The sequence below is a fragment of the Octodon degus genome, unplaced genomic scaffold (assembly GCF_000260255.1).
Source record: "Octodon degus isolate 3935 unplaced genomic scaffold, OctDeg1.0 scaffold00006, whole genome shotgun sequence".
Taxonomy (NCBI): Eukaryota; Metazoa; Chordata; class Mammalia; order Rodentia; family Octodontidae; genus Octodon; species Octodon degus.
The window spans coordinates 33681309-33695218 of NW_004524582.1; the positions used below are offsets into that span (position 1 = coordinate 33681309).

The 13910-nt window shown below is 59.2% G+C and overlaps 2 protein-coding genes across 3 annotated transcripts in view; one reads left to right on the plus strand and one right to left on the minus strand.

Annotated features, from left to right (window-relative positions):
- The window catches only part of Dgkq (diacylglycerol kinase theta), a 13136-nt gene extending 760 nt beyond the window's left edge, over positions 1–12376 (plus strand). The window contains exons 2-24 of the mRNA XM_023724121.1: positions 4–147; positions 2415–2494; positions 3871–3970; positions 4220–4305; positions 4378–4503; positions 4642–4795; positions 4870–4944; positions 5019–5119; positions 5431–5663; positions 5742–5832; positions 5948–6002; positions 6096–6157; positions 6374–6524; positions 6776–6811; positions 7227–7342; positions 8830–8981; positions 9174–9322; positions 9523–9701; positions 9901–10001; positions 10081–10227; positions 10315–10426; positions 10498–10650; positions 10942–12376. Of these exons, the coding sequence (XP_023579889.1) occupies positions 4–147; positions 2415–2494; positions 3871–3970; positions 4220–4305; positions 4378–4503; positions 4642–4795; positions 4870–4944; positions 5019–5119; positions 5431–5663; positions 5742–5832; positions 5948–6002; positions 6096–6157; positions 6374–6524; positions 6776–6811; positions 7227–7342; positions 8830–8981; positions 9174–9322; positions 9523–9701; positions 9901–10001; positions 10081–10227; positions 10315–10426; positions 10498–10650; positions 10942–11034 (2696 nt within the window). The 3' untranslated portion in view covers positions 11035–12376. The remainder of the gene's footprint in view (positions 1–3; positions 148–2414; positions 2495–3870; positions 3971–4219; positions 4306–4377; positions 4504–4641; positions 4796–4869; positions 4945–5018; positions 5120–5430; positions 5664–5741; positions 5833–5947; positions 6003–6095; positions 6158–6373; positions 6525–6775; positions 6812–7226; positions 7343–8829; positions 8982–9173; positions 9323–9522; positions 9702–9900; positions 10002–10080; positions 10228–10314; positions 10427–10497; positions 10651–10941) is intronic.
- Tmem175 (transmembrane protein 175) overlaps positions 11691–13910 on the minus strand; it is a 29489-nt gene continuing 27269 nt past the window's right edge. For both annotated transcript variants that reach the window (XM_004624694.2, XM_023700454.1), the window contains one exon: positions 11691–13487. In XM_004624694.2, coding sequence (XP_004624751.1) covers positions 12812–13487 — 676 coding nt within the window. In that variant the 3' untranslated portion in view covers positions 11691–12811. The remainder of the gene's footprint in view (positions 13488–13910) is intronic.

Below are 13910 nucleotides of genomic sequence, written 5' to 3' on the forward strand. Positions count from 1 at the left end.
CAGGGCAGGCGCCGGGGCGGGCGGGCGACGGAGTCCCGGGACCCGTTGTGCCGGGTCACAGCTTCCGGAAGGTGACGCTCACCAAGCCCACGTTCTGCCATTTCTGCTCCGACTTCATCTGGGGGCTTGCCGGCTTCCTATGCGACGGTGAGCGTGAGCCGCCGAGCACGGCCTGTCCTCGCGCCCGCCCGCGCCTGGGCCGGGCCCTGCCGCTGGGGTGCGGGCCGGGCCGGGCCGCCGTCCTCAGCGCGCCGCTGCCCAGGGCCCAGTGTGAGGACCTGACCCGACCCCCCCTTCCAGGCTGCCTCTCCCAGGGTGGCGTCCCGACCGACTGGGCTCCCGTCCTGCCTGGCTGGGTGCGGGGCAGCCCTCCCTCCCTGGTCTCCTGTGCTGTCCTGCTGGCCGGGCCCTTGGGAAGCGTGGACCTTTGACCTAGTGTGTGCTTTCTCGGTCCCTTCGCTTCACACAGGGTTCCTCTTGACTCCCGGGGGCGGGTCAGTTCATAAAGACTGCCCTGTCCAGGTGGCTCCCTGAGGTAGAAGGTACAAGCTTGTAAGCTAAGTCAGCTCCAGGTCTGGGCGCACAGGAGATGGTGACAGAGGGCTAAAGGTAGGAGGCTAGACCAGTGGATTCTCCTACACCGGGCAAAAAGCCCCAGAGGTGGAGCTCTGGGCCTGAGCCTAGCCCCTGGGGAGGTGAAATGGTGAAGACAGAACTATAACTTCTAGACAGTGGATCCTTGCAGAGGTGAGAGATACAAAGGCAGGATTCAGTCGAAGGCTGGAGTCTGGGTCCATTACAGCTGTGACTTTTGCAGGGGGTCCTCTGGTCTGAGCAGCTCAGGACCCCTCAGCTAGTATGGGGGCAAAGCAGCTCATGTGTTGCAGGGCTAAGTGCTTGGGAGAGGACCATCAGCCTCTCCCAGGCAGGGTCTGGAGAATGGGCTAGCACCTAGGCAGACTGGGCCTGGCCAGGGTGTAGGAAGAAGAGGGGCACCCTTGGGTGCTGCTTCTGTGGGTGGAGAAGGAAGCTGGCCAGTGCTTTCCAAGTACAGCCAGTGGACTGCCCTGGGGAGAGCTCTGAGGTGATTCCTGACCTTCCTCCTTGTCCCTGCTCTCTCAGTGGACCTCAGCCTACTTCTGGGAGTTTCCCTATAGCAGTCTGTGGAGGGACTTTGTCTCTCATCTGGTAGACTCTGGTGGTGGGGCCGCAGGGGGCTTTCTTGGGGAACTGCTTTTCTCATGAGTGGGTGGCTTGAGCCCCACAGGCAGTTTTATCCAGGCAGTCTTGAGGTTGTGTCCCTTTGCCCATGTGGCCTCTTCTGCCCTACACTACCTGTGGGGTCCTGCAGGCTTCTTGCCCCTACCCTGTCTTGACTCTGAATGCGCTGGCTCAGGCTGCCTGCTGTCCCGTGGGGCCGGCCTCTCCACGCTTCTTACACTTCCCTGTCTTCCTGCCATGGTAGGTAGCCTCAGTTCAGTGCTCACCTCCTTTGGGGCCTAGGACCACCTTCCCTCCTGGTGGTTCCTGCCTCCCAGAGTACCCACCTGGTTGCCCCTGCCTGGCACAGCTGTGGGGCCCTGAGGAAGCTGTGTAGCTGGGGGTGTCTTGGTTTGGCTGTGGGGCTACGCAGGGGTACGCTAGCTCACAGAGCCCCTTCCTGCTGGTAGCCCTAGACCACCCCTCATGAGGCCAGGACAAAGATGACGGAGGGCGGGGCCACTTTCTTGATGACAGGACACATTCAGCATTCTTTAGGATGGGGGCTGGAGATTTTGCTCAGCAGTAGAACACTTGCCTAGCAAGCCTGGGTTTGGTCCTCGGCACGTCAAAATCAAAAAAATAAACCTCAACTGAAAAAAAAAAGGAAACAAAACAAAAAAAGACCACACATACACACAGCAAGATGTGGTGGTTCATGCCTATAATCCCAGCACTCGGGAGGCAGAGGCAAGAGGAGTCTTGTGAGTTTGAGGCCAGCCTGAATTGCCTAGCGACCCTGCCTCAAAAAAAAAAAAAAAAAAAAAAAAAAAAAAAAAACCTCCTTTAGGATGGCCACAGCGCCACCCAGTGGCTGCAGCCTCTCATGGGGATCGCATCATCTGTGTTGATGTCACTGGTGGTCTCCCACTGCTCAATGGAAGCATTTTTTATTATTTATTGGTACCAGGGATTGAACTCAGGACCTTGCACTTGCCAGGTAAGCACTTATACTGCTGAGCTAATCTCCCCAGCCACCACTGCTCAATGGGACCAGACTGGGAGACTCAGCTCTTGCAGAATGGTCCACTGTGATAGGTACCTGCGCCCTGCCACATGATGTTGGTACCCTGCTGTGGCCCTGGGCCTTTCCTGCTGAGTAGGATGGTGGCTCTCCAGGGGACAGTGGCAACTTGTGCCTCTCCCTCCCACAGTCTGCAACTTTATGTCCCATGAGAAGTGCCTGCGGCATGTGAAGACTCCATGTGCCGGTGTGGCACCCAGCCTGGTTCGGGTGAGTGTTGTGGGCACAGGTGTTGACACCAGGCAGTGCTGACCCCTAGCTGACCTTCAGCTTCGTCACACCATAGCTGGGGAGCTAAGGGCAAAGTCCTGCTCAGAGATGAAGCAGAGGAGCTGCTGATCGGCTCCCAGGAGGGAATCATACTGAGAAAAGCTGATCCAGCCCAAAGGACACATAGGACACGGAGACTCCAGATGAGGAAGCTCAGGGAACACAGAATGCTGGGTGTGGCTATGAAGGACAGCATAAGGGGTCCTGGGGGAGGGGTGTCATATCCACTGCACGCTGCAGTGCTTGGTGGTGACACCAGTCTTGCAAGAGGTCACATTTGGAGAAGCTGAGCCAAGCACACATGAGCTCTGCAGTTGACATGACTGGTGTAAGCGAGTTGGTTCCATGGGGATCCTCAGTGGGGTAAAAAGGCACCTGGCTGGGTCTTAGCAGGGCAGGGCTTCCCTCCTGTGCACAGTGGTGGGGTGAGGATAGCTGATGGTATCCCCCACAGCCCTCTCCTGCCGGTGCTGGTGAGGGGTCCGCCCAGGGTGCATTGGTAGGTGGGCTGGGTGCAGGGCTGGGTATGCGGTGCGTTTCAGACGTGCCAGCGGGGGGGGGGGGGCATTTGCTGTGGGATGAGTTTTGGTTGTGGTGTCTGCACATGATGGGGCAGGCAACCTGGTTATCAAGCATGAGTGCAGGGAGCCCCGAGGGGATGTGGGTCTGGGTGTCTTCCACTCTTGTGCCATCCAAGCCAGCAGGGAGACTTCTTGTGTAGATGTCTTGAATCTGCAGTTTTCTCAAGTTCATCCTCATGTTTTCTTTACTAAATTAAAAAAATACAAGTATGTATTTCAAATACATGCATGGTGAAAGTTTAGAGAATATTAGTATTTGAGAAAAAAATAAAACTCATCCACATCCTGGCATGTCCACCCTGGCTGCCTTTCACTGCATATTTTAACTTAGCAGTAGGATCAGGACCTGCATCAGGGTGAATGTCTGTCTTTCCTCTTTTGTGGGCTCCCATGTAGAGGCGGCAGGCCAGCCATCAGTTGCAGCCCATGTAGTCCCTGGGAGGCATGTTGGGCCTCAGAGCCAGGGGCCACATGCCTGGCAGTTGAGCCCTCCTCTACTTGTGTGTAGTACAGGGTCCTTTCCCTTGCCCCCATTCTGCCAGGCCAGCCTTAGGTCAGGCCTCCTGGGTGGCAGTGCCCAGAAGGATAGGGTGGGTACCCACAGAGCTGTGGAGGGGAGGACTGTTGTTGGTAGTCCCAGAAGGGCATTCTGGGTTGGACCCACAGAGAGTAGCAGACGCTCAGCTGAGGGTGCAGGGTGGGCAGCCCAGATCTGAGGTTCTCTGCACCCTGCAGGTCCCAGTAGCCCACTGCTTTGGTCCCCGGGGACTGTACAAGCGAAAATTTTGTGCTGTCTGCCGCAAGAGCCTGGAGGCACCTGCATTCCGCTGCGAAGGTACCACTGGACTGCTTGGCCTTAGGTAGCCCTTTGTCTAGTGTCCTGGTCTTTGCCACATACCGTGGCCCAGGGATGTGGGTGGAGGCACAGGGCTTTCTGAGGGGTGAGAGCCGGGCAGAGCACACATGCGGTGAAGGGAGCGGGGCACAGGTGGCAGAGGTTGGTTTGGCTCCAGCCCAAGTGAGGCCAGTGAGGAGCACAGGAGTGAGGCGCTGCCAGAGGACCCTAACCCTGCCCACCCCCCAGTGTGTGAGCTGCACATTCACGCCGACTGTGTGCCCTTCGCCTGTAGTGACTGCCGCCAGTGCCACCAGGATGGACACCATGATCACGTGAGTGTGGCAGCTGGGGCAGGGCAGCTGGGCAGCTGGGGGCAAGCCCCTTACTGCCGCCCTGCCTCACAGGACACCTACCACCACCACTGGCGGGAGGGGAACCTGCCCTTGGGGGCGCGCTGTGAGATCTGCAGGAAGACCTGCGGCTCTGCAGACGTGCTGGCCGGTGTGCGCTGTGAGTGGTGTGGCGTCCAGGTACGTAGTAGGAGGGTGGGGCCAGGAGGTACCCAGTCGGCACCAAGATGGGATGGGGTGGGGGACCCAGGTGGGTGCATGGGAAGGGGACAGTGGAGTGCGGCTCTGCAGGCGCTGCCTCACAGCCGCTTCCCCCAGGCCCACGCGCTGTGCTCTGCGGTGCTGGCTCCCGAGTGTACCTTTGGGCGGCTGCGCTCCATGGTTCTGCCCCCTGGGTGTGTGCGCCTGGTGTCCCGCAATCTCAGCAAGATGCATTGCTTCCGTATTGCCGAGACTGCTGCCCCAGAGCTGGGTGAGCAGGTGGGGTAACCCTGGGGTGTGGGGCCCAGGCAGAGTGCCGAGTGTGATGGTCTGCTCGCCCCACAGGTGATGGGGCAGACGGCGCCGCTGGAAGCACTGCCTTGGGCCCTGGCAGGGATGCACCGGCAGCCCCTGAGTCCAGTAAGTGCCCCTGGGCTAGTGCTCACCCCTCCTGCCCCCTTCTCCTGGATTCTTAACTGCTTCCCACTGGCCAGGCAAACAGACCTTGAAGATCTTTGATGGCAATGACACCATGAGGAGAAACCATTTTCGTCTGGTCACTGTGCCTCGCCTGGCTAGAAGTGAGGAGGTGCTGGTAAGGAGGCTCTAGAGTGTCAGGAGGCCTAGTGCCAGCCACGCCTGGCCCCCTGGCCCCCTGGCCCCAACCTGTCCCCTTGCTGGCTCCCTACAGCTCTCCACACTGGTCTGTGCCCATACCTGGGCTCCATCTGCTCCCCACACCTGACCCCTCACCTGCTCCCCACACCTGGGCCCACCTTACTTGGTGCCTCACACTCAGCTCTTCTACCTCCTCCCTATACCTGGTCCCCTACACCTTGCTCCTTCGCACCTTTACATCTGTCCCTTCACATCTGTTCCCCCCCACTGAACCCCCACACTTTGCAGGAGGCAGCACTTCGGGCTTACTATGTCAGTGAGGACCCTGAGGACTTTGAGCTTCAGGAGCTGACCCTGCCCTCACTGGCTAGTGATGCCCAGGCCCCAGGAAAGGCTGGGAATGGTGGCTTGGCTGAGGAGGACAGCAACAGGGGCTCTGGGGCCCATGAGCCTGAAGCCTGGGTCATCCGTGCACGGACCCGCACCCAGGAAGTCCTGAAGATCTATCCTGGCTGGCTCAAGTAAGGCCTGAGACTTGGGATCTGGGGCAGGGGTGAGGGGTAGGGGCTGTATCCAATTTCTGAGCCTATCCCCCACAGGGTAGGCGTGGCATATGTGTCCATCCGGGTGACTTCCCAGAGCACAGTGCGCACTGTGGTGCTAGAGGTCCTCCCATTGCTTGGACGCCAGGTGTGTGTGTGTGTGTGTGAGCTACCTAAGGCCACTACTCTGGGGCCAAGCCCTGTCTCCATGTCTACCTGGAGGGGACCAGCTCCAGGCCTGACACCCCATTCCCCCTGCGTAGGCCGAAGGTCCTGAGAGCTTCAAGCTGGTAGAGGTGCTTATGGGCAGCAGGCAAGGTGAGTTCGACTTGCCCTCTATCTGTGCCCTGGGCCCAGGGTGGCTGTTGCAGAGGTGCGGGGGCACTGATTGATGTCTGTGCCTCTCTGCAGTCCAGAGGAATGTGCTTGCTGATGACGAGTCCCTGCTCCGACGACTTTGGGACATCCGGCAGGTCAGTGGGGTAGTTGCCAGTCCTGCCCTGCCCTTGGCTCTGCATCCTCCAGCAGAGCTGGCCCCAGGTCTCCAAGGGTGGGTGTGCATCGAGAGCAAGGCCCGCCCTCTCACCTGGCTTCCTCTGAAATGCCCAATTCCCTGGGTGGAGGAGGTGGAATGGCCCATGTGGGCCATGCTGCCTAGCTTCCCCAAACCTGGTGCCTTCTCCCCACAGACATCCCTGCGGCAGGCCAGCCAGACGCGGTTCTATGTGACTGAGAACAGGACTGTGAACCCCCGTATCTCCCTGTTTGTGGGTGGCCTGCCACCTGGCCTGTGCCCTCAAGAGTATGACAGCCTGCTACAGGAGGCCATGGCCACCAAAGGTGTGATCCTGGGTGGACTGGGCTCGGCTGGGAGGGAGCTGATGCAGGCCAGGTCCTGTCCTCCTACCTTCCCCTGGGACTCTGGGCACCCTCCCTTCATGGTCACTCCCCAAGGTCCCTGCACTCTGCTTCTGGAGTACAGAGACCCTATTCTGGGGTGGGCATAGGGGTGCTTGGGCTGGGCCACACTGGATATGATGCCAAGGGCTGGCCTGGGTGCTGGGTACTCTGACTTCCATCTGTCTGTGCAGCTGCCGCCGTGTCCATGAGCCACGTCTACCCCCAAGGTAAGTTATCTGTTGCCTGGTGACACCCGTGCCCATGGGGCAAGGCCACCCTTCTCCCTCCTATGGGCACAGGCTCCTCTGCTGCAGTTGTCTGCCCAGTGATGCCCCTGGTTTTGTCCTGGTTCACTTCTGATGCTTTGCTGAAATGTTGTGAGGCTTGGCAGTTGTCTTAAGACTTGCCCTTTCTGGATCTATGCCTCTTCTTGGAAAAGCTTTTACCTGGTCACCCCTTTTTGGGTACCCAGACCCCTGTGGCACCTGTGGCTCAGGCAGGGGCTGAGGATGGGGATGAGGGGCACCCCCTGAACCTAGCTGTCCCTTGATGTGGATTTTTTCTGTGGACACATCCCCTGGTGGCTGACCTGAGCAGGTTGCATAGGCCAGCCTGGCCTGAGTAGCGGCCTACCTGTCACAGGTGCAGTGGTGCTGGATGTCACCTGCTTTGCTGAGGCCGAGCGGCTGTACATGCTGGGGAGGGACACGGCTGTGCATGGCCAGCCACTGACCACGCTGGTGCTCCCAGATGTGCTGGTGAGTGGGTAGTTCCAGGCCAGTATTCTCATCCCTGAGGATGCCTACACCCCAAGGACATCCACACCTCCATGCAGCTGGGTATGGTCTTGTCTGCTGTTTTCCCGACTTTCCCGGGCTGGTAGGTGCCACCTTGGTCAGCCCTCACAGTAGCCCAAGATGGACTACATTGCCTGCTTTACAGCAGAGGGTGCAGGTCAGTGTGTCTGTAGTTGTTCAAGGCTGCCCGATGGCGAGACCTATTTCTTAGGTCCCATGGGGTCAGGGCTGGCCTGTAGTGTGGGTGCTGCCTCAGGTTAGATAGGTATGTCAAGGCCCCCAGTGGGCACCTCACTAAGGGTAGAGTGTGACACACTCCCACGTGCTGCTGTCCACTTGGTGGCCTTGGGGCCCCAACTCTGAGGGCTGCCTCTGGTCAGCTGGTAGAGCTCCTCATGCTGGAGGACTCTCTCAGGAGCTAGTAGTGCCAGGAATAGGGGCTAAGCCGTGGGCAGCCCGGGGTGAAGGGCACAGCTCATGGGTGTGGCATGTGTGAGGCAGCCTGAGGGCTGCAGTCAGGCCCCACCCTGCACCCGCACAGTGCTCTCTGAGCTTGTCTGTCTGCGCACAGAATCCCAGGACCGAGGTGTCCATGGCTGCTCTGCGCCCTGACCCTTGGCCCTTGATCTTGTGCTGTGAGCAGTGTTAGAGCAGAATGAGGGTAGGATCTGATCCTGGGGTGGGTGACACTCTGGTCCTTCTTGCCTCTGCCCTGGCCATCACCTGTGGAGGCAGCACTACTGGGTGTGAGGCTGACACTGCTTTCTCTCTCCTGTCAGCTGCCCGCCCTGGGGTGCATGGGTAAGTGGTGGCCACAGGCAGCCCTGCCTGCCCATGGGCCGCGTGGCCCTGAGTGTGTCCTTGCCCCAGCCACAGCCCAGCCTGTGTGCTGCCACCCACCTTGTGTTTGCACCTAGCCTGTTTGTCTCTTCTCACCCTACCATGTCCCAGGGACCCCAGTCTGGTCCACCATGTCCAGACTCCTGGGCTGTTTCTTAGGCTTTTCTTTTGGACATAGGTTTTTCCCATGCCCAGGTTATTGGGCAGCCACCTGTGTGCTAAGTCCTGAGTGCTGCTGACTTCCAAAGGTGTGGGGTAGCTCCTTTGAGGCCAGCTGGCTGGCAGTGCCAGGCAGGGCTCCCTGTGGCTTCCAGTCTGATATATTAGGGTCCCTTGGCATTTGGGTCTGGTCCTGGCCTTCATGCTTAAGAGTTCCAAGTGGTTGGCAGCTCAGATGATCCTTTTGGGGAAGGTTGTCCTGTGTTCAGTTATGGGGTGGGGATCAGCATATAGCCCCAGGGGCTGCAGGTGAGGGTAAAGCCCTGTCTTCCTCGGGAGGGGTACCCTGGCCTAGGGAAGTTGCAGTCCCAGGCTGGGCACTGCTAGCAGCTTCCGTGGGGGGCAGAGAGGCCTCAGGCCCCACCCTCACCTGCCTTCCTCCTTCACAGCACACAAAGCTGCCTGCAGACTGCTGCCCCATCCTTGTGTTTGTGAACCCCAAGAGTGGGGGCCTCAAGGGCCGAGACCTGCTCTGCAGTTTCCGGAAGCTGCTGAACCCTCACCAGGTCTTCGATTTGACCAATGGGGGACCACTTCCTGGGTGAGTGTGCATCTACAGGCACATATATGTGTCCCCTTCCCTACTTCCAAGTCCTCCATGTGGCTGGAGATAGACATTTGAAAAGGACGGGTGCCTGAGTCAGGAACATTGGGTAGGTCCTACCCTGGCTTATGGGTGACCACCGCCTACCTGCAGCAGAGGACCCCACAAGTACTCCTGCCTCCCACACAGGTTCCACCTCTTCTCCCAGGTGCCCTGCTTCCGGGTGCTCGTATGTGGCGGTGATGGCACTGTGGGCTGGGTTCTCACTGCCCTGGAGGAGACACGGCACCATCTGGCCTGCCAGGAGCCATCTGTTGCTATTCTGCCTCTGGGCACAGGTAGGGTTAGGAGATTAGGAGAGTGGTACCTTAGGATAGCCCTACCCCAGGCTCTGCCCAAGTTCAGTGGTGGGACCCCTGACCTGTGGTGGCGACATCTCTGTCCTGTAAGGGGTTGTCCCATAGTAACTCTATCACTATGAGGTAAAGTCTCTTCAGAGAGGTGTGTGGTGTCCCTCCAAATCTCACCTGTGTTTCAGGAAACGACCTTGGCCGGGTCCTCCGCTGGGGTGCAGGTTACAGTGGAGAGGACCCATTTTCTATGCTGGTGTCAGTGGATGAGGCAGATGCTGTGCTTATGGACCGCTGGACCATCCTGCTGGATGCTCACAAGGCTGCTGGTACAGAGAACAGTGTGGTGGATGCAGAGCCCCCCAAGGTAACAAGTGGCCCCTGGACCTTGCCCATGGCCCTCCCATACTCCCCTTCTCCTAGCCATGCTGTGGGGCACATGGCCTTCCTGGGGTGCTAAATTGCTGAGCAGGGCAGCCCCAGGAAGGGGCCACAGTGCAGAGCAGGTTTGGAGGGAGGCAGCCAGACACTGTGGGCAATGTCCTGGAAGAGCCCTCCGTTTCCAGATTGTACAGATGAGCAACTACTGTGGTATTGGCATTGATGCCGAGCTCAGCCTGGATTTCCACCAGGCACGGGAGGAGGAGCCTGGAAAATTCACCAGCAGGTACCACGGGACAGGTGGGTAGGAGCACATGCTTGGGCAGGTACAGCCCCTAGCCAGTGACCTGACTTATGTCTTGCAGATTCCACAACAAGGGTGTGTATGTACGTGTCGGGCTGCAGAAGATAAGCCACTCACGTGGCTTACACAAGGAGATCCGGCTGCAGGTGGAGCAGCGGGAGGTAGAGCTGCCCAGCATTGAGGGCCTCATCTTCATCAACATCCCCAGGTGTGCAGGCACTGCCCCCAGCGAGACTCCGTGAGCTAGCTGGGCCAGGTACCAGGCCTAACCCTAGTGCACCCATTTCTTGGGCAGCTGGGGTTCAGGAGCTGACCTCTGGGGCTCGGACAGTGACTCAAGGTTTGAGAAGCCGCGCATGGACGATGGGCTGCTAGAGGTGGTGGGCGTGACGGGTGTTGTGCACATGGTAAGCACTGGGCTAGGGCAGGTTCCTGTGCTGCCCCGTCACCTGCTAAGCTGGCTCCGACCTCCTCTCAGGGTCAGGTGCAGGGGGGACTGCGCTCCGGCATCCGCATTGCCCAGGGCTCCTACTTCCGTGTCACCCTCCTCAAGGCCACGCCTGTGCAGGTAGATGGTGAGCCCTGGGTCCAGGCCCCAGGACACATGATCATCTCAGCTGCAGGCCCTAAGGTACGTTGGGCAGCTGAAGTTGAGGGGCGGCTGGGTGGCCTTGCTGCCCAGGTAGGCCTGGGCCTCTGTGAGTCGGGAAGCCCCAGGTGCTGAGGCAGGCACCAGCCTTGCAAGCCCCATGCTCCTCAGTGGGAGTGCCAGGCCTCCCGAGAAAGGTGGGGCTCAAAGGCAGAGCCAGTGGCTGCACACACCACCTCAGGCTAGCCCCTCTGAGACACGGCTGCTTCTGGACCATGGGGTTGCAACCTGGTATGCCCCGCTCTCTGATCCATCCTGCCCATCTTGGGACAGGTCCACATGCTGAGGAAGGCCAAGCAGAAGCCCAGGAAGGCTGCAGCCATCAGGGGGGACGCTGTGCCTACCCCCGAGGGCAACACTAAGTAGGGGCTGAGAGGCCCAGGTTGCGCTGGAGCGTCCATCCGATGGACTTGTTGCAGCTCTGCCCACGCTTTCTTCCTGGGGCCAGGACATCTGCAACCCTTGTCCCCATCCAGTTTCATGTAAAAACTCCTGGGTGGGTGGCAGCCCCTTTCCCCAGCCCTGGACAGTGCCTGGGACAGGAGCACAGGGCTCCTGGCTGTCCTGCCCTCTGGCCTTCGGGGCAGTACAGCACTGGAATGAACTGTTTGCTGGCCTCTGACCTCATCTTACGACCCTCAGGCTGGCCCCTAGATGCCCCTTTGGAGCAGATGCCTGGCCTCCCTCCCCCATAGGCAGGTGGTGTGTAGCCATGGTGGCCATGGGGTGACTTCCCCCACCTGGCTCAGGGAAGGTGTTGTCCCTAGACTCCTGCCTCATCACTGCATGGGATTCTACTAGGGGAGGAAGTTGTGGGTGGTAGCCAGCCTCACCTGGGAGAGGGGACCTATGTCCACCCTGAGGCAAGGTGGGCTTGGATGACTACTGCGTGGCAGCTGGAGTGTGGGCTGGGCCCAAGTGTGTCCCCCCCTTGGCCCCTGGGGTGGGCATTTAGTGCCTAGAGGGGACCAGAAGCAGGGCTTCCTGGTCTAGTCAGTGAACCTGTAAATAACACCCACATGTTGAGGAGCGGATTTAATGCCCTTATTCGGCAATGTAGCACTTTACATAACGCTTTGCCAGCAACCTGGGCTCGTGTACCAGTGTGGCCACAGCTCCTAACCCACCCAGGCAGCACTGCTGGCTGAGCCCCATGGGGAGCGCTCTGCCTGGACAGCCTGGCTGGTGTGAATGAAGCTCTTCTCCCTGTGCCCACTCCACATGCTGGAAGAATCTGACCAAAAATAAGTGGCCTATGTAGGGTATCTGCAGAGGTCCCCAAAGCAAGGGGCCACCAGGTCACCCTTCCCAGCACTTCTGGTGCTGGGTTTGCACTGCTGTGGGTCTCAGCCTTGGGCATGGCCTGCAGCCTCCCCAGGAGCCTCAGTGCTGCAGCACCACATCCCTTCCTTGCTTTTGCCAAAACTGCAGACATGTGCCCCTACTCCTTTGGTGGTCTCAGTGTAACAGTCCTCGTGTTTACAAAATGTCACTTATTATCTTCAGAACAGTACCTTAGTGGTGTAGTTAGTTCTGCTTTGACTTCAACCTGCAGGAATTGTATGCAAATTATGATGAGAGGTCTGTCTGCTGTTTGAGATCACCTGCAGGGCTGTGACCCTGAGCCCTAGGCCTCTCCTTCTGACTTACTGCTACTTGAATGTGACCTAACTTATACCTGGGACAAATAGAGTTGGGCTTCAGTGTCCTGCAGTGCCCTCTCTTATTCTTGTGTCCAGCGACTGAGCGTGGGGAGGAGCTAGACGGACTGGGAACCCCAGTGGTGTTGCACACTCTGGGCAGGAGGTCTGGGGTAGGTGGCCCCTCAGATAGAGACTTCCGAGTTCAACAGCTGAGTCTTGGGGAGGAGGTGCTGCTCAAGGCTCTACGCAGAGGCCCAGGAGAATGGGGCAAGGTGGGCAGGGTGTCTGGGGTCCTGGGCAGCTGGGCTGCCTGAAGCCATCCAGATGCAGACCCGAAGGCAACTTGTTCTGTTAAGGGAGAGATCCATGTCTGGGTAGAAGTTCCTGTGTAGAGCAGCATGCATGCTCTGGATAGACCTTGGCATTTCACAGTGGAGAGGAGACCTGTGGCATTGGGTGAGACAAGCAGGTAGCACATAGCAGGTGTGGGCTCTGTAGTGCTAGCAAGAGGCAGGCAGGAGCTGGGCCTGGGCGTCAGGCTCACTCTCGCTGGCCCTGCCTGGTGGGAGGTGTGCTGGCCGTAGAGACTGCAGGCCCCGCAGGGCTGCTAGGGCAAGGCGCACCAGCAGACGCAGCAACAAGAAGGCGAAGGGCACAGATATCTGCATGAGGTGGAAGATGGCCGTGCTGAACCGGCTCAGCAGGCAGGTGGCGGCGAAGGCCAGCAGGCTGGCGCAGGGGTACAAGGCGAGCTTGGCGAACATGAAGGCGTGTTCCTGCCCACCAAACCGTACTGCTGGCTGTAGTGTCTCTGTCTGGTGCAGCAGGGCCGCAGTCCAGATGGCAAACTGGAAGATGCTGGCAAAGAAGATGATGGCGCAGCTGACACGCACGCGCTCGAGCTCATCGCGGGGCTGGCGGGCAAAGGCTGAGGTCTGCTGGTAGGCTAGGGGCAGGCCGCCCACAAAGGCCAGTGAGAGTGTGTTGAGCAGTCCCATGACCTGTGTAGCCTTTCGGACATGCAGGAAGAGTGAGTGGTGGGCAAACCAGAGGAGCCCCACTGTGGCGAAGGAGCCGAAGTACGCCAGGAAGTGCGGCCCATATTCACCCAGGGCTGCCACCAGGCTGCTGTGGAACTTCTCCTTCACATCCTTGGGGTCGGGGACATTGTCCTCACTGGGAAGTGAGAACACAGGGCATCTGTTCCAGCTCCCCGCATGGGTGGGAGGGTCTGGGCATCACAGCATGCATTTCAGGAACATGGCTAGATGCTCAGCACACTGCCAGTGCTTCCCACTCATCCCAAACGCACCCCTAACTGGTACCTGGGGGGGATTCCTTGCTAACCAGCAGTTCTGGAGCAGGGGCAACCCCGAGATGGGCGTGTGAGCCTGAGGCCTCCCTACCTCTGCACCTCTCTGAGAAGGACCAAGTGTCACTCTGGGTGGTCTGGGGTGGGTACCAGGAAACAGCACCTTTTATCAGCTGGTTGTGGAGGGGGTAGATGGCAAGGACAGGGTAGAGGAAGAAGACAGAGCGGGGGGGGGGTGCTGCACAAGGCAGGATCTTCAGGGTGCAGTGGCTTCCCTGCCCCAACCA